The 26,111-nt window shown below is 34.0% G+C and overlaps 1 protein-coding gene across 4 annotated transcripts in view; it reads left to right on the top strand.

Moving 5' to 3' along the window:
* The window catches only part of SLC66A2 (solute carrier family 66 member 2), a 161,496-nt gene that overhangs the window by 30,022 nt on the left and 105,363 nt on the right, over positions 1-26,111 (top strand). For 3 of the 4 annotated variants that reach the window (XM_051970566.1, XM_051970564.1, XM_051970565.1), the window contains exon 4: positions 3,676-3,729. The exons of the other annotated variant lie outside the window; for it this stretch is intronic. In XM_051970566.1, coding sequence (XP_051826526.1) covers positions 3,676-3,729 — 54 coding nt within the window. The remainder of the gene's footprint in view (positions 1-3,675; positions 3,730-26,111) is intronic. 4 annotated transcript variants of the gene reach the window in all.

The following is a 26,111-nucleotide window of genomic DNA, read 5'->3' as shown; positions in this document are numbered from 1 at the left end:
AATCTTATGTGACTGCTTTGGGTGTTGAGAGCTGCTGTAAATACTACATGTTGTTAAATTTGCCTTTGTTTGCTTATAATTATTTGTTAATGAAATTTCATTTCAAAGGCAGCCAAATCTGATGTTGTCTTAAAGAAATGAAGCATAGTTCTGTCTAGACATTTTCCTTATACTCCCAATAAGTCTGAATTATTGATTTTAACTTAATTCTTTCTGTTCTCCTCCCTAAACAAAATTAAAACAAAGCCAAAATATCCATTTTGTTTCCAGCTTTGGTTTTTTTGGCTTTCTGTTCTATTTTAGAGCTGTGAGTAGTATCTATTTGTAAATTAGCAGAATACTTCAAATGAAGTTTTAATGCAGTGGGTGAAGTGTTAGAGCTCCTCTCCAAAAAAATAATTCTCAGGCACCTATACAATAGAAGTTCTTAAGCTTTTGTGTCCTGAAGCCCCTAATCAGATGAAAAAACATATGGATTTGGGACAGCTAGGTGGTGTAACAGATAGAGCACCAGCCTTGAAATCAGGAGGACCTGAGTTCAAATGTGGCCTCAGACACTTAACAGTTCCCAGCTGTGTGACCCTGGGCAAGTCACTTAACCCCAGTTGACTCAGGAAAAAAAAAAGCATATGAATTCCATAGAATATTTTTTTAAATGCTCAAAATAACACACATGGTATTAACAGAGGAAATCAATAAGCCAATTACTTTGAAATACAGGTTCTCAAAATTTTAGGGGGGAAAAAGTATATAAATCTCCAAATTAAGCACCCCTGTTCTAGGGATTAGATAATTCTGTGCTAAGACTGAGCCCCTTCCCTGCAGCTATTACTAGTTTCTTTTTATGAACTTAGCCTTTAAAAATGGACATTAGACTCTGGTCCAAAGACTCGTTAAAATAAATAGCTGGTATTTACCCATTTACAACTGGTATTTAGTTTAATGTGTCCTTGAAAATAGCTTTATAGGGCCAATTTTGTTAATTTATATCAGATTCTATATTTTACAAAATGCTTTCTTCACAACAACCCTGTGAGAGATAGTTAATGATGAAGGCTGTGTGATGGTGCAGAGTAGATAATTAAACTTGTGGAGGAAGAGAAGGCAAACTGTATTAAAAGAGTATTGGGGGTCAGGGCAGGAACTGCAATAACCTCACCTACCAGCTCTCAGTGGTTCTCTTTTTATTAATGTGCCTCTCCTAATTTACAGGGAGGAAACCACTGTCACTGTAGTCTTATAACTTACTGTACTTATGCCAAACAACCTTGTATTTATAAAACTGGAAATTGAGGCACAAAATGATAAAAAGCTATCTAATTACTAGAGACAGTTGGATGGATAGGGTGCTGAGCCTGGAGTCAGAAAAACTTGATGTATGTGGCCTTGGACACTTAATAGCTATATGACCATGGCAAATCACTTAAGGTCTGTTTATTTCATGTTTTTTAATCTGTAAAATGAAGATAATAATGACACCTACTTTCTAGGGTTGTATAAAGATTAAATGAAATAATATTTGTAAAGTGATTAGTATGGTGTTTGGTACATAGTAGGTGTTTTATAAATATTTGCTGCTACTAACTACTAACCACTACTATTCCTGTCCTCTCCCACTACCACCATCACTACTAATTATTATTAGTACTAATACTGCTACTGCTACTGTGATGACGTTTCTACTCTGAAATGTTGCTGCTCTTAGATCTTTACTTTTTACAAGTAATCCCCTGTTAATTTAGTTATAACTTTTTTATGTTACTTGAGTCTATTCTTTGACCTTCATGAAAGTCACTAGTAAATGTGTGTCTCATGAAGTAGATGGAGGAAGGAGCATCATTGGGTTTCTTGACTTTACATAGAGAATATATTAGATGGCCACTGCAGTCTTCTAATAGAAAAGAAAAAAAACAAAGTTGTGTTTCAGCGTTTTAGAGCAATTTTGTCTCTGAACCAACTTGAGGCATTGATTATTATAACTACAATAGAAGGGAGAAAATAGTAGACATTCAAGTGGCATTCAGATATGGCCATCATATCTCTGCTTTTCCTTTTTTTTTTTTTTTTTTTTAAGTTTTGTTGATGTCTTATTTTACATTACAAAAGTTTACAGATTACTTCTACTTTGTGAAAATCTCTTAGAACAAAATAAACCAGCTAAGTAAAACAACATAGCCTTCTGCTCTGAAAATGAATACAGCATTTCACAGCTGTTGCAACCCCATCATTCCCCAAATATGAATAGTTAAAAACAAAAAATTCTTTTAGCAGCTGTATTGAAAAGGTTTTATGTTTCATTCTGCAACTTAAATAAATCAGTCACCTTGCAATAGTAAATATAGCATATTTCATCACTGGTCCTCTAGAATCTGAAATGGTAAGTTGTATTAATCATAGCTCTCACAGTTTCTAGTTTGTTTTTTACAGTGATTTAAAAATTGTACTGGTTCTGTTCATTTCATTATCAGTTTATAAAAATCCTCAAAATTGTTCATTTTACGATACTGATTTTATACCATAAATTGTTCCTGGTTCTGTTCACTTCAGAACAAATTGGACTGTTCTGCATCAGTTCATACAAATCTTTTTATATCTCTTTGAAATTATCTATTCCTCATTTCTTGCAAAACAATAGCATTCCATCGCATATATATAATCTACAATTTGTTCAGTCGTCAGTCATTGGACATCCTCTCAGTTTCTGGTTTTTTGGTTACGATAAAAAGAACTGCTATAAATATTTTTTGGATATAAAAACCCTTTACTTTTTCTTGCATTTTTTTTGGTGGGGGGGCAGGGAAGAAAAAGAAGATTATAAGCCTAGCAATGATATAGGTAAGGAGTCATAACGGTTAAATAACTTTGTGTGTATAATTCCAAATATCTTTTCAGAATAATTGTATTCATTTACAGGTCGTCTAATGGTACATATATTTATTTCCCACAATTTCTTCAACATTTATCATTTTTCCTTTTGTGGTGTTATTTTTGCCACTCTGAAGAAGGATGGCGTGGACTCAGAATTATTTTAATATGTATTTCTCTAATTAATGGTGATTCAGGACATTTTTTTCCCACATGCTCATAAACAGCCTGCATTTCTTTCCTTGAGAGTAGCCTATTTGCATCTTTAGACCATATATCAATTGGAATGTCTTTTTCTTACAAATTTGAATCAGTTCCTTATATGTCTTGGATATATAACAAAGAAACTTGATGTGAAGATTTTTTTCTTAATTTATTTCCCTTTTCATTTCTTTTTTTCATAATATAACTCACTGAAGAGTTAAATTATGTGGCTTTATTTTCATTTTAGATCTTATCAAAATGCATGGGGACTTTTTGCTATCTTTCCATGTATGTGTTGGAAGGTGAAGGGATAAAAGTTTAAGAGAACAGGAGGGGAGGTTATGGTTGGGTGATATATGTGAATATGGAGTAAGGTATTTGGAGTGATGGGGCAGTGAGCAGGAAAGACAATTCTAAAAAGTATAAAACCTCAAGAATTGTGGCTTGTTCCTGTTAATGTTCCATAGAAGAGAAGGGTGGGGAGACAAAATCACTTACTTTCATCTCAAACTTGTCTGTTTGTTTTTTGTTTTTTGTTTTTGTCTTTTCTTCCTTTTCTGTTTGTTTGTTGTTGTTTGTTTGTTTGTTTGAATCTTTAAACTATAGCTGCAGATAGTAAGGATGAAGAAATCAAAGTTCCACCCAGGCGGTCCTATCTGGGTATGTATGATACAAACCCATGCTGCATGAAATTGCCATCTGAACACATTTTGTTTTTCATTTCTATTAGACTATTTTTCCTGCTTCCTAGTTTTTCACTTCTAGTTTCTCCTTCCCAAGCATTTCCGCATTCCTATCATTATTTCATTTCTGTTCAGTTTTTCCTGTTACTCTAGATGTGGTTGCATGCAAGTCATTTCTACCAAGAATCCAGATAAGCCATTTTACAAATTAACCAACTAGCAATTTGGCTCTTTTTAAGCATGACTCTGTGTGTAGCTTTTATTTTTTTATTTTTTGGTGGGGGGCGGGTAGAAGGTTGTGATGAGATTGGGATGAGTATGAGTAATAATACCAGGATTATTAATGGTATTTTTTTGTGGTTTTGTCTTCACCTTCATTCCTTTTCCATATCTGGTATGCCAAAAAAATATTAAATTGTTTGTAGATGTCAACTTTTTGTTTTCTTAGCATGTTTTTTTCTCTGTTCCTGGACATTTAAAAAAATAGTGTTAAAGTACTTGTGAATTTGCTGGTTATTAGGTGCACATTCTTCCCACTGCCTCCAATTCATTTCCCTAGACTACCATCCTTGCCTTATTCATTCTTCAGATTCTGTGTGAATTGGAGTTTGCTTATTCTAGTACAAGTAGTCTGAAATTCATACTTGGTTCCTATATACCTACTAAGCCCAAAGGAAAACTTAGAAATGTGTGATTTAGTTTCAGCAATTGTAATTCCTAAGGAGAAAGACATTTGGGAATATAAAATATAAGACCATCTACATGTAGCAGAATACCTCTTCTGCCTAGCAATATGAATGTTTTATTTAAAAGAAAAATAGGATATTTCTAACAAATGTAAATGAAGAATGATTTGTACTTTTTAAAGTTCTATGGATAATATATATCTTCTAAGAGTGTACTTATAATGCTCTTTTTTGCTTTTGTTATTTCTTTCCTTGGTGTTTTAACCCAAATGGATTGTCACCTTATTGTCTGCTTAAACTTTGTTAGTTTGAGAATTTTTATGTAAAAGAAAGAAATCTAATGCTAACATTGACTTTTTTTTTTTTTTTTTTTTTTTTTTTGCTATCCACTAATGCTTTATCATTGAGTATTTACAGAAAACCACAACTTAATGATTTTCTTCTTGGGAAGGTGTCTGAAAGCTTTGAGGACCTCAAAGGGCAAAAATGTCTTCTTTAAGCAGATTTTTTTTTTTTTTTTGCTGAGGCAATTGGGGTTACGTGACTTGCCCAGGATCACACAGTTAGGTGTTAAGTGTTAAGTGTCTGAGATCAAATTTGAACTCAGGTCTTCCTGACTTCAGGGCTGGTGCTTTAACTACTACACCACCTAGCTGCCCCGGCAGAATTATTTTTTATAGAAGTTGATGTTTGTTGAATTGGTCTCATTTACTTCAGGCATCTTAAAAACAGGGAAATTGAAAATGTATTCCAACTTTACTCTTTTAGATATTTTGTAAGTCTTTTTCATTTTTTTGTATCCATTGTACCTCTTTCTAACCCCTTTAGTCTGTCGTTCAGTACTTTCTATACCTCTACAACTTGGCTCTACCCTACATTTTCAACTTTGCTGACACTATACCTTCCATATATATTCTGTACTTGTGCAAAATGAAGTTGTTGGTGGTTTTTTGACCATAACCCCAAGATTTTTTTCCCTCTCCTATTCCATCTGTGCCTGTAGAAATCATATACATTTGTCAGAACTCAGTTTACATGACACATCTTGCATGAATTCTTTCCTGATTTTTTTTAATTCCATATTTCTACAAGATAGACATTATTTTTTAGTCCTTGAAGTACTTTGTACTTCTTCTAATGCATTTATGTTATTTGTGTGCCTCATCTTTCTTGATTGTTAGCTTCTTGACGGTAGGAGCTGTTCTGACATTAAAACATACTTAGTATTGATTCATTTTGAATAAATTGTGATCTAAGATGAAATGAATATTTTCTGAGCAAAATTTCACTGACTTAAAAACTAGGCTAATAAAAGAGCCGATTGAATTTTTCCTTTTAAAAACATTTATTAAATAAAATAAGTAATTTTTGTAAAGTGTCTTCCAAAGTTGATGCCTAAAAAAATTCTGAGGAGCAAGGCTGTTGTTTTTTCATTGTGGCCCTTTTTGGGATGGAGGTGAAGTTATTATAATTTTTTTTAATGGCTATATTACCTTTAGCTTAATGATCTTTTTTTTTTTTTTTTAAATGTGGAGATATCATGGGTTCTGGTGGCATGTCCCTATAGTTTGTAAACTTTGCTTACTTCAGTGTTTTTCCCTAATTTTAAGTCCAGAAGCCTTCCCCCAAATTACTTGTAGATTTGACTCTTGTACTATTCCTCAATGTCTCTTATCTTGTCCCCTTGAATTGGTAGTTATGATCTGGATTTGTTCTGTCTTCATTATAGGAGACAAATTTTGGATTAAATTGTTGGACTCTACATAAAATCTGAGATGTGGGAGGTAATAAATTACAAAGAATTGTTAACTTTCTGTATCTATAAAATAAGAAGCTTTTATTTCCATACTGAAGCATCCTCTTGCCTACTGCTGGTTTGGGCGTCTGCCTGCACATACCTTGCCAGTGAATTCTGACTGTTAGTGGGAACATCTGCTATGAAGCCATCCCACTAGCTTAGCCAGCCCCCTAGTGTCACTCTTTGTCTGCACAGTCATTAATTGCACTTGAAGCCTTGTGAAGCATAGATGAGGAGTGGAGAATGTTGTTTGTCTCTGTTTTTCTCGAGAGACATTTTATTTTGAATAATTTGTAGCCTTTTTAGGACAAGTAGTCTGAAGAAAATTTTAGGCTAATAAAATTTAATCCCCCAACATACAGTCTTTGTATATTTAAATGGATTCATTGAGGGGCTCATATACAACAGATACAGTTTTATTAGATAGTATTTTCCAAATTGTGAAGTGGATAGTGCAGATATTATCTCCATTTCACAGATAAGATTTGAATTTGAAGCTTGGGTTAAGTTAATTTTCCCTTACATTGCTAATGTTGGGGCCAGAGTATTGTTTTTTATTTAAATAATTGAGAGGAATATATGGTTGCCAAATTATGCATTAGAGAGTAGAAGAGGCATTAAAAAATTAAAAAAAATTTTTTTTTGGGGGGGAAATCCTTTTACATTGAAAAATCTCTTTCCACCATTTCTTTGACAAAGACTCAATTTTAATTGATAAATGATGGACAGAAGCAGCTATACCCAAAGAAAGAACACTAGGAAACGAATGTGAACTATTTGCATTTTTGTTTTTCTTTCCAAGTTGTTGCAGTATATCCTAGATACAATATATGTGTGCAGAACCGAGCAGTTCTCTTGTTGCACAGGGAGAATTGGATTCAGAAGGTAAAAAACAAAAATCTGGGCCATTTGTATCCTCTTGATCAGTAAATACAATCAGTTAACATTTATGGTTAAATACAGGCTGCGGATATTGTTTTGCTTTCTTCAAGCTTTTGATCTAAGATGAATAAACTGTATCTGGACTGAAATATCAAGGACTATAGACACAGGAATTGTCATCATAAAAATTTATGTAAAAACTATATTATGTGCATCAAAGAGCTAAGAGAATTTAGTAATGATAACAATTAAAGAAATTTGGTTGAAATTAGGAAAAACTATATTTTTAGATCCTGTCCTGTGTTTTTATATCCTATAATTGCAGGTGTCTGTCCCTCAAAGGGACTCATGAGATTTTGGGCAGAATTTTAATTTAAAATTAATACAATCTATTAACATGTGAACTTAACACACCTACATTTTTAATGTAATAATAACATCTTTTGCTTTCTAACCTCCATTAAACTGCTCTTTCCATGCCTTATTTTAGCAGGAAGGTTTTCTGAGTTCTCCAGGATAAAGATGTGACTCTTGTCTGTGCCAGGGGAATGAAAACTCCTGCAGATACTCACCCTGTGTATGGCTAAGGCCCAGGGAGAGACTTTTTCTGTCCTAGACCTATTCTAGTTAACCTTGGAGAGGTTCATCACCAGATGACTGGCTACTAGGTTTTGGCTTGTTAGCCAAGAAATTAATGAAAGATTATCTCCCTAACTATAGTAGTAGTTACATTTATTGTCTGTGACCCAAATTCATGAAATCATGGCTCTTTACTGAAGTACTTAATATTTGTGCTTAGACTCTTTATCACTTAGAAAATTACTTTCCACATATTTGAGTCTTATAACATTTCTGTGTTATTATTATTCCCTACTTTATAGGTGAGGAAACTGAGGCTGTAAAAGGTTAAATGATTTGTCTATGGTCACACAGGGTCCAAGGCAGTATTTAAACTCAGGTCTTCCTGACTCTGACTCCCACATTACTCACTGCATCATCCAGCTGAATAAAGCAGATGTTATCATGATTTAGCTTTTTTTTTTTTTTTTTTTCCCTAAATGAAAGATGAATGTTAACTTACTGTTTTAGGGGGCAAGAGAGAGAGGGAGAAGAGAATTTGGAGATCAGTTTTTTTTTTAAGTGAATATTTAAAATTGTTTACATATAATTAGGAAAAAATAAGTTATTAAGAATATACTTAATTTGAAGAAACTTAAATTTGGAGAAGCAATTGTACTTGACTAAGGTGACTTACTAAATGTCACCCAAGTTTAGGATCCAAGATTTCTGCTTATCCATTGCCCATTCCAAGATGTCATATGATAAAGAAAAAATAATACAGATCATCTTGGCTGCATTTCTGCCTCTTTCCATTTTCCTTCAGTTCTCACCACAGAGAATATGATCCATTAATCTGTTGCTGTTTACATTCTGAACTCTGCCTTAGCTCTGCTAGAACAACAAAATCCCAAAGGTTTTGCCTCTAGAAAGAATGGAAAGCAGGGAAAATTTTACAATGCCTATTGTAATAACTGTGACCAGGACTTGTGTATAACACTTCACAAGAGAAGGAGTAGGTCCTAAGAAGAAGCTAGGAATCTCTAGGCTGTGAAGTAGGTAGGATTAAAGCCAGATAGGAGTTACCAATGTGGCTTAACTTAATACCCTTAAGCAGAAATCTTTCCTTGTTTCATGCATTATTGATGTGGTGTGTGGCATCTTCCTGATCCTATGCAGAGCTTCCACTGAGACACCTTCCTGATTTTTCAGATTTGGTTGATTCTCTATTCTATGCTGGACACCCATGTCACCATTAAGCTTTGTTTTCATGAAGAAAAAGAGAGGCAAGGAAGTCCTTGGCACTCATTTGAACTATTAACATATTCTGTGCTTTATACTAAGTAAATCTTTTGTAGTCTTTATCTGTGTTGGGTCAGTAATTCATATTGCCTCTAATACCTGAGGTTAGGACTGCTATCAGCAGTTCTCCACTACATAAGCAAAGAGTTTGTGATATTTTGTCTTTGTTATTTATTCTCAGAGGGAATGCTGGCCTCCCGCTAAGGAGAAGTTGGAGAAGTTTGGTGAATGCTTTTCTACTCTCCAGGTTATCAGGGAGAATGAAATGTCCCTTTAAAAAAGAAAGTGGAAGCCTGGCATTTTGGTGAAAAGGATTAGAAGAGGCAGAAGGGAATCCGGACCTCTGTTAGGAGATTGGAAGATGAAAGAATGTGAAGAAGAGTAGACAGGGAAGAAAGAGGACAACATTTGGAATGAGGAAATTCTTGTTAAAGAGAAGGGAGGAGCTGCTTGTCCTTTTGAGAGTGATGAGGCAAATTCACAGGTGCCCTCAGAATCCTCTCATAAGAGTCGGAGAGAAAAAGAAGACTAGTAATGATGGTTGGTGACTTCTTGCTAGAGGTGTAGTGCAGAGACGCTAGATAAGTGATAAAAGAGAGATATGCTGCCTTTCTTTTCTAGATGTAACATGCCAAAACTCTCTGCTATCTGCTTGTGGCCTTACATGGGTGCACAAATACAATACAAAGGGGTCTAAATATTGCTAAAGATAATCTTAGAAAAAGATAATTTAAAATGAAGATAATCTTGGAAAATCTTAGGAGGACAATTGGGTGTTTTCATTCTTGCTACTGATTGAAAGCAAAGGCTTCTTTTCTAGAAAAGCAAAGCAGATTTGGTATAAGAAGGTGCTGCCTGAGAATTTAGATAACCTAGATAATTTGAAGCATACCTTAAATTAGAAAAATGGCAGGCTCTTGACCAGTGATAGAGTGTATCTAATAAAAGCTGGAAAGCTAGAAAGAATGTATTTGCCTAGGTGCTTATGAATCTAATCAAAATGGCTTTTTAAAAATTATTATTATTAAAGGAAAGAGGGGAAAAAAACCTTTTTTTTTTTTGAGTTGGTTCCAATTTGATCCCATAGTGATAATCTGGAGAACTAGCTACCTGGAAGAATACCAGTACAGCCACCCAGAAATAACCCGGAGACAGAATTCAAGAAGATAACCATCAATAAAAGCCATGGATCACACACAAAGACTGCCCACAGTATGAGTAACATGTAGGATGAGTTAATAACTCATAAGCAAATTTGGTATCCCTGAGACTTTGTAGCATAAAACCTCTGACAGAAATGTGAATCTGGAAGAATTCTCACTTGAAGGAAATGAGTAAAACATTGCATTATGAGATCATCATATACTCCTTTGAAGAAATTCAGGAAACAGAGGAGGGGTAAGCATTATAGGTCTTAGGGAGAATCTCCCATTATTTTGAAATCTTTTGAAGCTTTCTGCTGAAAGCTAAGAGCAGTGGTTCTCAAACTTTTGTTCTCAGTATCTTCATGTTAAAAAAACTATCGAGGATCTGTTCCAAGAGTTTTTGTGTTCACATGGGTCATATTTATAGCTATTACTATATTAGAAATAAAAAATGATTTTGAATTTGTAGACCCTCTGAAAGGGTTTCAGAGACCCCAACAATTCTTTGGACTATACTTTGAGGACCACTGGCTAACAGGCTAATAGTTCCCTTGCTTAGTTTAGTGGTAACTTCATTTATCAAAGGTGGAGAAACCAGTGATCTGTTTATTACCAAGAAGGAGAAACTAGTTGCTGGGGTGGAAATGATGGGAACCAAGGTGGAGCATTGATCACTCCTTTCATTGTGATAAAGGAGTGGAAAGCTGGACATACTTTTTTGGCTTTGGGAGAACAGATTTCAAAAAGATAGGTATGATCCTGTGGCCTAAAATTTTCCAGGAAAAAAATGACCTAAAAAATATGACTCTCAAGAAAACAATTCTGAAAACAAACAATCCCCGTCAATAGAAAATACAAAAAGTCTTCTGCAGGGATACAGAAGACTATAAAGGGCATTCAGATTGATGCTTAAGTTTTAAGACAACATGTACAGAAATTGGAAGCAATGGCAAAGGATAGATGTTGAATTTAAAGATTCGGCACTGCCCTAGAGCGGCAGGTTGTAAATAAGAAAATAAGTAAGCCAAGGTTGATGAAGAAAAGGTAGGGATAGCAAAATTAATATTTTTTGTTATATCAAAGAAGGGATGTGACTGCTGCTTATTATAATGATGAGACAGTGCAGTAGAAATGGAAGTGAAACTGCTTAAATCCTTTCCAGCTCTAGGTTTTTGGTTTTTTGATTGTAAAGGACAGAACAAAAATGGTTAATAGGGAGTTGATATACTGCCTAGGAAGTAAGATAATAAGAAAGTATTTAGCTGCCGTTATTAAACCCATTATCAGGCCCTAATGTTTACATCTGGGAATACTAAAAGAACTGGTGAATGTGATTATTGAGCAGCTATTAGTGATCTTTGCAAAGTCATGGAGAAAGCAAGAAAAGTGCTGCCAGAATATAGAAAGACACATGCTTCCAAAACAAAAACAAACAAAAAAAGTGAACAGGGAGTCTCAGAGGCCAATGAATTTGATTTCCATTCTTGGCAAACTTCTAGTATGTGTCATTAAAGAGATCATTAGTGAACATCTGGAAAAGAAAACCATGATTACAAAAGACTAGCATGATTTTGTCAAGCCAATTTTAGCCTCATTTCTTTCTCTTTTTTTGGAAAGGTTACTAAGACTGACAGAGTCAGGGAATTGTTATAAATAAAGTTTGCCTAGATCTAGCAAAACATCTGACAAAATCTCTCATGCTTTTCTTTTGGGACACACAGTAGTTTGGTTAGATAGACTTAAGAATTGGTTAAATGGTTGAGCTATAAGAATAGTCATTAATGGTTCAGTATCATTTGGAAAGGAGGGCTTTAATAGAGTGCTTCAGTAATCTGTTTCATGTTTTGAAAAGTTAGGAAGTAAATCTGACAAAGTTTCAAATTTTTTTTTTTGATCATAGATTCAAAATGAGTCTATAGTATGGTATAGCAACAAAAAAAATTGGTGTGATTTCGACTGTAATAAGGGAAAGATGTAGAGACCAGGACATTGCTCTTATATTAGATTTTCATCACCCCACACCTAAAGTGTTATAATAGTTTCCAGATATTTCCCCAATTAAATCAATCTTCCCCACAGTTTCCAAAATAACAGTATTTAAGCATAGGTTTGACCATCATTCCTTTACTCAGAAACTCTGGTATCTTATTATTCTAGATCAAATATACATTCCTATTTGACATGAAAGCCCTTTGAAACTTAGTTCTATATTCTTTCACCCTTACTCATGTCCAGCCAAATTGGTTTCTGTGCTGTTCTTCACATAAGGCATTTCTTGCCTTCATGCCTTTGCATAGGCTATCCCTTAGATTTAGAATTTGTTCTGTAGCTCCACATCATACAGTCCCAAGATAATTTTTATTTTAAATTAAATTTTGTTTTATCTGTGGAGAGGGATAGGATGCTTACTTGTTGATCATCTGGAATCAGATGATCAGATGAAGGGTTTCAAAGTATTCTTATATATATATGATATATATATATATATTCTTATATTTATTATATAAGTTGTATTTTTTTCTGATTACTTTATTCATATAAATCTCAAATTTCATTGAAATTGGCCCCATTTCTTATACCATAGCATTCCATTATATTTATAACCATAATTTGTTTAATCATTCCTCAATTGATGTTCACCTTCTTAGTTTCCAATTCTTTGCCACCACAGAGAATGTACTTAAAATGTTATACTTTATGGGTCCTGTTCTTTTTTTTTTGTCTCTTATAGGCCTAGTAATTGTTGAATCACATTATGACTTAAGGCTTATCGTTTCCTATTATTTTTTAGAAAGGCTGGACAAGTTCATTGTATGTTAATCCCAAGTTATTTTGAATATTCAACTCAAGCACTTCGCAAATGAAGCAGTTATAAGGAATGAAATGGAATTTAAATTAAACCTAATATCCCTTTCTTCCCCCAGCTACCCCCATCTAATCTTCCTTCTGCCATCTTGTATTTATTACATATTATTATTATAGATAATTATTTATTACAAGTTTTATACATATTGTATAAACTTTACTTGTTTACATATTTTCTTTTCTGATAAAATATCAATTCCACCAGGGTAGAGACTATTTCATTTTTGCCTTGGTCTCTCCTGCTTTGGGGCTTTGGCTTTTTCAATAGTTCATAGGTCAGAGGGCCAAAGCCAGAATAAAAACCTGACTATTTAGCTCCTTTTTTAGGACCAAGCAAGAAGCTAGAAACAAGAGGAAGAACTAGGATCTTGCTTAATCCACCCTCTGACACTTAATGAATATTGTTGATAGTATTTTGCACATAGTAAATGCTTGACAAATATTTCTTACTCTATTCATTGGCTGGGGAGGCTATAATAATCTGCTTTGGTCAGACCACATGTGTTCCATTTTGGTTGCCACATTTTAAGAAGGAAATAGCTACTGAATGTCCAGAGAATGGTGGCCTGGATGGAAACAGCCCTTAAATGTTTGTTTCTGAATTGAAATAATTCTGACTTTGTTTATCGTCAAGAAGATGGATATTGCAATGAACTCTCCTTTGAATTAGTGTGACTATTTCTAATAAGATATTTTTAATTGATCATAGTGATCACAATGATTCTGTCACAGAAAGAGCAATGAAGTTATGGTGGAAAAAGTATTTGATTTGAGTGACTTTGGGCAAGTATTTGAACCTTAGTTCCTTGATTCAGGATTGTTGTGATAAAATGCTTTGCAAACCAATAAAGCCCTGATTATGAGCTATTATGATAGTTCTGTTAATTATTAGGTCTGTGCCTTTGCTCTCTTATCAGGAAATCCTTCCCATCCCCAATACCTACTCTTTTATTGCCTTTTCAGGTTTTAGCCATTCTTCAAAATCTACTTTGAGTTTCATCTTCCTGAATTCCTCCAGTTCTGCAATATTCATAGTTATTTTGCTATCTTATGTTGTTCTGTTGTACTTATATTACCCATGTCTTCCCAAATTGATTAGTATGCTTGTTGAGGGGTTGTTTTATATTTGAACTTCCATAACAAATAGGAGAATGATTGATGACTTAAATCTTTGGTATAGGAAAAGCCTTCAGAAATGATGACATATCAGGTACTATTGTATGAGGTTGGAGAGATGAGCCGGCAATTCTGATTGGTGTTTTTTAAATTGTAACACATTAGTTATGTGTGTAATGGTAAGGGAAAGGGGATGAATGAACCAGCAGTTCTCCCTGAGTAATGAGAATTAATTATAGGGTAAAAAACATAAATAGATAAGAAGGAATGGCTTTGAACAGAATTGAGGCCTAACACATTTAAAAGGAAGTATTATAATGCCAGGGAAACTGCAAGATAGAGAATAGAGAGTTTTTAATATTTGAGAAGGAGAGATTGTGCTGGGGGACGCTAACCTTAGGTAGACAAAGGCAGGAGGGAGTGGAGTCCAAACTCTGTTAAGTGGAAATCTCCAGGCAGGGACCATCAGTCCAGTTCTGAAAAGTTGGAGGTAAGATCATAAATTCTTACGAATTGGAAGGACTTAGGAGGTATCCAACTAGAGCCAGAAAGTCTGAAACTTAGAGATACCAATTAGGTATCTGAGAGTTTTTACCATGTTTAAAATATATTAGCTTACTTGCTATTTAGGAGTGGGGGTGAGGGTAAGGAGGGGAATTGGAACATAGGGTTTTGCAAGAGTCAGTGTTGAAAAATTATGGAAGGATAATTCTGGACTTCTGGAATTTTATCTTTTGGAATGCCAGATCTCTACAGCCCTAATTATCTCAGTTCTAATGTGCAGAAAAGAAGGGTTGCAACCAAGGGTAGTGAGGCAGAACAATTCAAAGAAACTGAAGCAGGACAATTCAGGGAAACCGAGGCAGGACAGTAAAAGGGAACTGTAGTACAACAGTATAAAACCAAAAAAAAATAAAAACAAATTTAAAAAGAAAATTTAAATTTTCTTTGTGTATTTTCCTCTCGTGGCTATATTTCACCTTGCTTATCCTTCAAAAATCCATCTTGGAGAGTTGGGAATGTGTGTGTGTATATATATATATATATATATATATATATACACACACATATATATACATATATACACACATATATATATATATACATATATATGCATATATATGGAGCAGAAGGGAAGGAAGACAAATTATCTTCCTCCAGGCAGAAGGAATATATTTGGTATTCTATTCTAATAGTTTAGCTCTATAAGTTCTGCAGGGTGGGATAAGATCCATTTCAGGTGATTTTTTGGAATCAAGGAATAATAGAAGAGGCTTAAAGATTTAGCTATTGCCAGATGTCTAGTGAATTGTGTTTTTGAGGTTGCAATTAGTTTGAAACATTTTTTTAATAGTGGAATTTTACTTTCTAAAGAAAAACTATTTTGTGGTTTAATAGGTCACAGTGGCAGGAAACATGATGCACTTATTTTATCTGATCTTTTTCTTAAATTTTCTTCTACTTTCTCTCCTTTCTTAGAAATTTCTCTTCCAGTCTTAGAATTAATCTGTAAGTTATTTGTTCTTAAGTTTTTCACTTCCAGAAAACAAATCTTTGATTTAAAAAAAAAAAAGTTAAGTATAATTGTATTGCTTGGCTCCCTAATTGCCTTTTAGTTCTTTCTTATTTATTTCTTTCAAAAAAATTTCTTTTTCCTTTTCTTTTTCTTTATTTCTTAAAGCAAATTTCTGGTTATTGCCTGCTTAGAATTCAGTTCTTGGGATGAAATAGTTATCATTTTAACTGTGCTGCCCTCATCACTTCATAGGAGGGCAGATTGTTCTCCCTGGAGATGAACGGTTCATTTTTTTTTTTCCCCTTGGGTAGTTGAAAATGGAAGCATCTGTTTAATTACCAATATCTCTCTTTTCTAAAGCCTTTCTGTCTTTCTGTCCTTTTTGCCCCAGGCTTTTTTTTTTTAGTATCCTATTCTCCTCAAATGGACTTTTATTACTCTCTTGCTTCCCACCCCCATCTTTGCCACTGTTGGTATGTTAAAATGTATTTTAAAAAAGCATTCGCTTATTAACTTTCCTGTGCCTTATCTTCACAATGTTAAATTCTCTGTAAATATCATTAATAGATTTGAGTTAGTGGTCAAGAGTACTTTGTTTTATTGGGTTTTTAAAAAGACTTCTGCTGGGCTTGTATTGTCACATTGGTTATCTCCTGCTTTACTTTTAGCCTTAAACTATTCTTACTCTTAGTAAATATTATGTTAATATTATCTCATTTGAACTTCACAGCAATTCTAAGAAGTATGAGTGTTATTATTATCTCAATTTTATAGTTGAAGGAAACCCGAGTTAAATGACTTGATCAAGATCACACAGCTATTAAATATTTAAGGCTGGATTTGAACTCAAATCTTCCTGAGTTCAGGCCCAACATTCTATGCATTGTGCTTACCTAGGTGCCTCAGATCCAGACTTGTTGCTTGATTCTCACTTAATGTCATGTTCATAAATGGGTTTGCTTTTTTTGGATTTGTTTAATGATGCCTTTTTTTTTTTTTTTTGGAACAGCCATTTAAAAAATATTATTCCTTTACCACAGAATCCCACCTTAAGCCAAGAAAAATTCAATCAAAACTGAATAATTTGGGGATCTTGGAGATATTACATTCAGTGCACTGAATCCTAGTACTTAGCATTGAGCCCAGCACATAGTGAACACTTAATGTTTGTTTAATGATTTGCATTTCCTCTCTGTTTACTAGAAGGGAATTGTGTATCTGTCTTTCAGTACCAGAATTGGTTGTTGGATTTCATCTGAGTTAGCCTTTTAGTACTTTAATTTACATTATTATAATCACTGTTCTGTTTATTCACTTTGTTCGTTTATATGGGTCTTATGTTTTCTTATTTCTAAGAATGTAGTAATATTCCATTACATTCACATACCATAATTTGTTTAACTATTTCCTAATAGATAAGGAATTTTGTTTCTTATTTTTCAATGCCACAAAAATGCTGATCTTAATATTTTATTTGCATGATCTAACTTTTTTTTTTTCCTTTGTGAAGATTGCTTTTTTGGGTAAACATGGTCAAGCATTGAAAAGCTTTGTACTTTTGTCGTATGGAATATTCTTTCAAGTGAGATTTGGTAATCTTCACAGTGGCAGTGCAGCCATTGCTGGAAAGTGATATACTTTGCCAAATGAGAGTTCCGGTGAGATTGTGCCTTTCTAGGAAAGAAACCAGTGAGCCTAAGGTATTTCTACTTTGAAGAAAGCAGACTTTTGGTTTGACATTTGGCTGCAGTATATAAGGCAGTGACACTATGACATTAGTCACTCAATTGAGGGATTTGGTCAGCAGGGTGAGGATTTGGGGGACTAAGAAAATCATTTCTTGGGTTATTTATTTGAATTTACTTGCATTTGCTTTTCTTGTTAGAAAAGATTTTGCTTGTAATGGCTTAATTTGGCCACATGAGTGTACTCTTGAGTTTTCAAGGGGATTAGAAAGGATGATTAACGCTTGAAAATTTTTCCCCTCCAAATAAATAGTGAACTATTAAAATGATCATTTTGATTTTAAGAAACCATTAGTAAAAGTTTTGGTCTGCTTAGCAAAGCAGAATAGGAAAATGCCTGTAGTTTTATTAAATGTAGCTCTGTGGTAAGTAGATTACTGTTGTAAAAAATACTGACAGTCCAGTTATCTTTTTGAATATTCTAAGATAAGATCCTAGAGCTGGAAAGGGATATTGGTGTTTCAGTAGACAGAACCCTGAGCCTGGAGTCAGGAAAACGTGATATGTGATTCCAGGTTAGTTACTTAACCTTTGCCTGGCTGAATTTCCTTTAAAGTAAAATGAAGACCATAACAGCATCAGTCTCCCAGGGAGGTTGTGAGGATTGAATGAGATATTTGTACAAAGTGCTTTGCACATGGTAGTTATTGAATAAATGCTTGTTTTTATTGAATAAATGCTTGTTTTCCTTCTCATTTTCTACACAAGCATCATAGATTTAGAACTGAAAGGAACCTCAGAAGTAATTTAAGTCCAGGCTTCTGACTTTGCAGATGAGGAAACTGATGCGCAGCAGTTAAATGACTTACCAAAAGATAATCGAAAGTTACCTAGCTACTAAGTATCTGAAGTGGGATTTGAGCTCAGATATTCCTTATTCCAAGTCCATTTCTCTGTATAAGGCTGTCTCAGCTCATTTCTTTTATCTTCCTTGTTTTACCATGTGAAAATTGAAGTAGAAAGAGCAAGTGTCTTGGTCAAGGTCTTGCTCTTAGTTAGCAGAAGGACCAGATTCAAACCTAAGTAGTTTCCCTTCACATCTAGGGCTCCTTTTCTACTACTTCTTCTTAGCCCTGATTCATGACGTCTTCTTCCTTGTTGCTGGAGACAAAGTGGGATAACACACAGAGAGATGGGACATAGAGAGATGCTAAATCAATAGTTTACAAATATTTCAAATATGAGAATCCCTTTTGAAATACTAGTTTTGTGGACCTGCATATGATAGGTATACTGTTTAATATCATTAATTATATCAATGTTTAATATTATTGGTATAATATCATCATATAAATAGATGAAAATCTTTTTGTAAATTCAGTAATGCATTTATATTTGTTGATCAAAATCAAATCAATCAAAAGCGCTTGCTTCTACATTTGAGATATAGTAATGCATATACATATGACATTCAATCTATGGAAGGCATATGTGCTTATTTATTTTACTGAGTCATTAAATATTTTATTGGAGCTAAATAAAGAATACAATGACAAATCTTAAAATGAATATAGATTTAGTGATACTTTACAATAAGTCCAACTCCACTGCCCACAGTATGAGAAATGCTGCTATAATAAGATATGCTGCTACAGTATATTGTTCTGTCACTATTTGGTTTTAGTAAATATACTAAAATTGGAATGATAAGGGGGAAGAATAGTATATTGCTCTTCGTGTAAATTGTGTCAGGAAATTTGTAATATTCTAGTCTCTTATCTTCACAAACCAAGTATAAATTGTTTTTCTCTTGCGTTCTCATAGCATTTTGTAACTATAAACTTTTATATAATTATATACATTCTAATTTCTTATGGGGTAGAGAGGTGGAAAGTGACAATTGATCCATAGTCTTTTTAATCCTCTGCTTTCCTTACAGTGGCAAAAGAAAGGAAGGAAGGTACCCAGCACAATGAGTGGACCTTTTATGGCAAATATATGGAAGGAAGAACATAGATAAAAGTTGTCTGGGATAGGCAGGCATAGTTGGGATTATTGGAGAGAATAGTTGGATCAAGTGGTTTCTGAAGTTCCTTTCAACTCTAAATAATGTGTTTTATGATCCACATATTATTAATGAGATCATAGAATTATTTGTGTATTTGTGTACATTTTTTATTCCTTCTACGAGAACTACAGAGTCTTTGAGTGTTTCATATATCTTTGTATTTCTACTTGGTATGTAGCACAATGCCTTGCATTGAATAAATTTGTTCTTGTTTTAAAATTATTTGTTGACTTTCTAAGAGACAATAAGGATGACTTTGATAATTCCGAAAGAGATAAATGTTAGCAAGGATGATCTAGCGTCTTCTGTTGACTTCATGTAATTCAGGCTAAAAAACAGTTATCGTTTTGGGAAAGTAAAGAAAGAATCCTAAGTTAAATAGACTCTCACAAAGACTTAAACATAGGTGCTCATAGTATAGGAAAAAGGCTACTTTTAAAGTCAAATCAATTCCCAAGTAATAACCTTAGTTAGCTGTTAACTTAGTATGGTCCAAGGTAGTACTTGTGAACAGCTGATGCAAGAGAGAGAGATCAACTTTGTTTTGTGCTTGATTTGTTAGGGGACTTTATAATATCACAGAACTGCTTGTGTATATATGTATATGTATATATCTATATATAATTATAATCATACAAAAGCTAATACTGTGAGAGAGAGTGAATGTGTGTGTATATGTATGTGTGTTTGTGTTTGTGTGAAATGTACAGAAGAATGTGCTTTAAAAAAAAAAAAGCCTAGGATAGCTTGTTGTTTTGTAGTTGTTGATGTCTTTAAGAAGTGTGCTCTGCTGCTTAAAATAATTCTCTAAATAAGTGACTATTTTGGGGGAAAGTGTTAGTGACATAAAAATTGTTAACTTTTCCTATGAGGCTAATTAAGGATGACATTTGAATATAATATAGATAAATTTTAAGTTTTGAGATGCTATACTACTGCATTTAAAATTTTTAAAAAATATTCTGCTGTTTGTGTGTGCTTTAAATAAACCCTAAACAAAACTATAAAAACAATATGACATTTATGTCCTTTTTTTTTCCCTCTGGTTTTTCAAATCAAAGGTAATTTGCACCTATCTAATGTTCTTTTTCTGACCACCCCTCTCCCAACCCTGTTTAATTAAATGTCCATATATTTGTGAATCGTGTATATGTAATAACAAAACTCAACCTTTTGTAAATATTTTAATGATTTCTATCAGTATTCCTGCACTTTTTTAAACCATATCTGATCATTAAGCCGGAACTGTAGTCCCTACTCTCCTGACCTTGGTCTCTGAGCCTGCTCAACTCCCTGGTTATAGAGGTCTGCTCTTTTGGATTTCTCATTATTTTCCTCTTCTGCTGTCACCACTGTAATTGCAAGCTTTAGTCTGGCATTCTTCATTATCTCCAATTTCCCTCATTATTACTCCATCTGCCACATATGCCAGATCACAAGAAGAGATTTTTCTAAGGTTTATTTGTAAACGTTTTCCTTTATAAATATATACATTCATTAATAATATACTTGAATAATGTAATTAGAAAAGTATGCAAAAGAAAACTATCCAGTCCCAGAATGGGACCAGATGGTCTTAGTATTTGGATTTTCCAATCTGATTGTTTAAATTTTTCAACTCCATTTCAAGATGTATGTTCTTTTTTAGATTGGGAAGGAGCCAACCTTTGGGGTTCCTATAAAAGAATTGTTCCTTCCATCTATTAATACCTCCTTCTATCTGAATTTGATGGATTGAGTTTACCTTATCACATGATCTTTCAAACTCATACTAAAATCTTCAGGAAGACTTTTCATTGATTTGCAGATTTTTGTTTTATCTGTCCACATTTCTAAATTATTATCTGTTAATTTAGTTTTCCAAATCAATGACAAGACAAGGAAATGGAAACAGATAGTATTAGAATCATTTTTTGATTCTACCACTATGAGTGTATATTGCAAAGAATACACATCCTAAAAATACAGAGACAGACTCATTTGTCAACTATTTGTTACCTACTCATTAATTTTACTACTTTTTCCAAAGGTATTTATGTCCCTGAGAGTCTCCTTATCCCATATACGTAATAGAAATATATAATAAAGTTCTATATACTATCAGCTGAATCAGAGGCACATCTGAGAGAGATACACAAAGCGTCTTGTGCTAGGCAAGGCAAGCCACCTCCCTTTATACTCTTATGGAAATAATGTGACCCTGAATCCCAAAAGACTTGGGAATAATAAGAGGCCTCTCCAGTTTTTCCGAGCTGTGGGTGCCTTCTTTTCTGAGATTACCTTTTGTCAACTCAAAATGAGATAGAGATGAGATCAAATGAGATAATAATATTTGGTAAAATGTTTTGTAATCTTTAAAGTTCCATATAAATGCTAGTTACTACCATCATCACCACCACCACCATCATCTTTGCTCTGTTTTTTATCTTTATCTTGTATTTTATCTGTATCATACCTAATTGTTCACATGTTGTGGACTCTGTTAGAATATGAGCTTCTTAGGGGCAGCTAATTGGTATAGAGGATAGAGCACAAGCCCTGAAGTTAGGAGGTCCTGAATTTCTGGCCTCAGACACTTAACACTTCCTGGCTGTGTGATCTGGGCAAGTCTCTTAACCCCATTTGCCTCAGACAAAAAAAAAAAAAGTGAGCTTCTTGAGGGCAGGGATTTTGTGTCTTTTTTTGTATCCTTTCTATTGGCATAATGCCTTGCACTCAGTAAGTCCTTAATGAAAGCTTATTGAATTTGTCTAGCTTTTTCTTTCAGACATCTCCTTAATTAGAGTAAATATAACTAATAAGACTAAAGTTTTAAATCTGTTGTCTTTTGAAATCCAATTTCATTTTTTTATGAATTTCCTTTTGATATGACTTTATCAGAATTTGACATCTTGCTCGAGAAATTGTAGGCTTGTTTTAACTAAAAGCACATATATCTAGTTGTGCATATTTTAACTGTTAGTCATAATGATCATTCTATAAAACATTCTTGGAGTTTGTGATTCACATTTTTTCTGTTTATCTTTGCGGAGAGCATATGAAGCCCTTGAATTCTAACTAGAAAACATTACTTAAACCAGGTGTTTTCACTAAAATACAGACTTTTCAGAATTTGTCTTTCCTCACTCACCAAATCTTAAGGGAATTACTCTTTTTTTTTTCCTTTTAAAAATATTTTTGTCTAGTGTTTTCACTGAAGTTGGCAAATAGCAGTTTTAATCCACTGCAGAACTAACCTATTAATCTGAATAACCCTTATTTTACTCTATCTCCCTTTCTTCTCTTCCCCAACTCTGTAGAAAATTCAATTGGAGAAATTCATAGAAGCTTCTGCCTTTTCTTTGTCATTTCTGATGCCCCCTCTTGATGAGATCCTGAATAACTAGGTAGGGTTGGCAGAAAGATTGAAGTATTGATAAGATTATTCTCCTCATAACATATAGGGAAGGGCACTGATCAGTTCAGCCTTAAGTCCCACCCTCTGTGGAGGTAATTAATGGGTAGCCTTGCCTTGCTGTGTCCAGTCAGAAATCCAAGTTATGTCAAATCTCCCCATAAATCTGTCCCTAGCCCATGCCATCTTTTCTGAATCCTTTTTGGATTAAACCTGCCACAGCATTTTGCCTCATGGTGTCTTTCTCCTCACTTCTCCCTCATGCCTCATGATGTCTTTCTACTTCTTCTAGCTAATTAACTCTCAAGATACTAAATCCTCCTGTGCATGTAGCCTGCCTGTCAATGGAATACTTAGACCTCATGGCATATTCCTTTAATGAATTCTTCCAAATTCCTTTCCTTGGTAACTGTTGCTCTCCCATATTTCTCTTTCATATTTACCATTCCTGGTGTCTGTTGTATCTCTTCATTTTGTCTGTAATCTCTTCTCATAAACAAAGCTAGCTTTTACCAGAGAGAGTGGCCATTGTGAATTCTTCATATAACTGAACATCAATCTCATCATTTGGTACTGAATTGCAAACCTATCATTGTCATCCATAAATCCTTCAGAGAATTCAGGAAAAAGTAACATATAGGTGGTGCTGAGATTACATATTCCCTAACCATTGTATTCTCATGGGTATGATTGTAGTTCTATGCTTGAGGCAGTAGGAAGGGTTATCTTATAGTCTAATAAGAATTTTTAAGACATGTCTAAGTGAAACACATGACCAACTTCTGCTTTGTTTTATAGTACATAGGTAAGGTAAAGTTCCCTTTACGTTAGTTTTGCTTGAAGAGTTCATTTCCTAATATTATATGGTTGCAGAGTTGTCCTTGGGCTCTTTGCTTTCCTTTAGAACTTGTTGAGATATTGCAATTGATGAATTAGTGTGAGTATTGGTTTGACTTCTGAGTGATTATTTTAGGTAGCAGATGATTTGGGTGAGATACTGTCAGTAGTTGATAGGTGACAGGAATTGCAGTTAGTTCCCCTGATCTATTTACTAATATTTTGATTTTCCCCTTGTCCATATTTTAATGTAACCAAGGGAAAAAAGAATTAAGTAACTTGGAGTAATTAGGGGAAAAGTTCATTTCAAGTAGATTTCTTATTGACAACAGTTTCAAAAAGAATAAAATTCTTTTGTTTACATAGCACTCCCTCTTGTAACTAATTTGAATATATTATAGTCTTTAAAAAGACACCTCTAATATTAAAGAAGGGAAAGATACCTGTATGTGCAAAAATGTTTGTGGCAGCCCTTTTTGTAGTGGCTAGAAACTGGAAATTGAATGGATGCCCATCAGTTGGAGAATGGCTGAATAAACTGTGGTATATGAATGTTATGGAATATTATTGTTCTATGAGAAATGACCAGCAGGATGAATACAGAGAGGCTTGGAGAGACATACATGAACTGATGCTAAGTGAAATGAGCAGAACCAGGAGATCATTATACACTTCAACGACTACATGGCTCTCTTCAACAATGAGAGGATCCAAATCGGTTCCAAATGATCAGTAATGAACAGAACCAGCTACACCCAGAGAAAGTACACTGGGAAATGAGTATGGACCACAACATAATATTTCTACTCTTTCTGTTACTGTTTGTGCTTGCATTTTTAGTTTTTTTCTTCTCAGGTTATTTTTACCTTTCTAAATCCAATCTTTCCTGTGCAACAAGATAATGGTATAAATATGTGACATATATTAACATATACTTTAACATTTAACATGTATGGTACTACCTGTCATGTAGGGAAGGGGGGTGGGGAGGAGGGAAAAAGTTGGTACAGAAGGTTTTGCAAGGATCAATGTTGAAAAATTACCCATGCATATATATTTTGTGTATAAAAAGCTATAATAAAAAATAAAATTAAAAAAAAAAAAGGACATCTCTAGGAAAAATACACCCTTGACAGAAATCAGTGAAAGTGTCATAATACAGTATTTGAAGTGTAAGCAATGGCTGGTGAATTAATATGGTCCCACAAATTTGCCTTCTATTGGGATAAATATGTCAGGTATAAGCTTTCAATCAGAAATTTTAAGGTAGTCTTCTTTTCCACATTTTCTAAACAACCCAGAATAAAACAGGGCCATAAATAAACAAGCTTTAAATGAAAAATCAACTTAAAAAAAAAGTGTTTAACTTGTCCCTATCAATCCCTTCTTTTCCTAATCTTTTTTTGTCATTAAAACCTACTTTCTCTACTCCTCCCCTTCTTGAAAAATGACTCCCAAGCCATTTACTTCACATTTCCTTTCAATATTAGTTTCATTGAAAAAAAATTTTTAAATCTGTTGGAATCCTTACAAAATGTTAAGTCATTAGAATTGATAGAGACAATAATTATCTAATTTAGCATAGTTCAGTATGATTGATCTGATCCTACAAGAAGATGTTATGGGCCAGAACTTGAAACAAGGTACTAAGTGGAATTGATAACAAGCAATGCTTGTGTGTTTGGGTTTGCACCTTTGAGAATTCACACATTAGCCTACACAGATTAGTTCACAAGTTTGGAAGATTCACAAGTGTTCACAAGTATGGGAGATACACAAAGTTAGCTTTGTAACTGTGAATTCACATCTTCTATAATCCCATCCTCAGAGGAGGAGTCAACCTTTGAGAGAGCATAAAAACAAGTGAGCTCAGTCAGGAGAGTCAGTTGAAAAGATTGAGAGGGGAGCATCAATTGGAGATTGAGAAGCCACAAGTCGAAGTTGAGCTAGAGGCACAAGCTGCAAGAGCTCTTGGAACCAAGCAGAGAGATAGGCCACCAAGAAAACTAACTGGGCTATTTTGGAAGAAACAATAAAGAACTACTTTAACACCTGCCTGCATTTGGAGTGATTATTACTTTGAACCGAAACTAAGGCTGTCTCCAGAAAACCTCCCCAAGAAACCTGCTCCCACAGAGAACAATCATATATTATAAAAAAGAACACCACATTTATCATTTTAATTTTTGATTCTCTGGGCAATGGCTCATAACAATAAATCCCCTTTTTCTTTTGAATCATAAATTTTATTTAAAATTAATAAGCTTTTAATTTTTCTTCCTTTCACTTTCATTGAAAGTAGTCATTTGACATTTGTTTTGTTTTTTTGCTGAGGCAATTGGGGTTAAGTGACTTGCCCAGGGTCACATAGCTAGGAAGTGTTGTATCTGAGACCACATTTGAACTCAGCTCCTCCACTGCACCATTGCTGCTCTCAAGAAACTGATGGGGAAGTCTGATGGAGAAGATAGAATCCACACAACCATGTACAAAAAAGATCTATACAG

This window comes from Antechinus flavipes, chromosome 1 (genome assembly GCF_016432865.1).
Source record: "Antechinus flavipes isolate AdamAnt ecotype Samford, QLD, Australia chromosome 1, AdamAnt_v2, whole genome shotgun sequence".
NCBI classification, from domain to species: Eukaryota; Metazoa; Chordata; class Mammalia; order Dasyuromorphia; family Dasyuridae; genus Antechinus; species Antechinus flavipes.
This window is presented reverse-complemented; position numbering and strand designations above follow the sequence as displayed.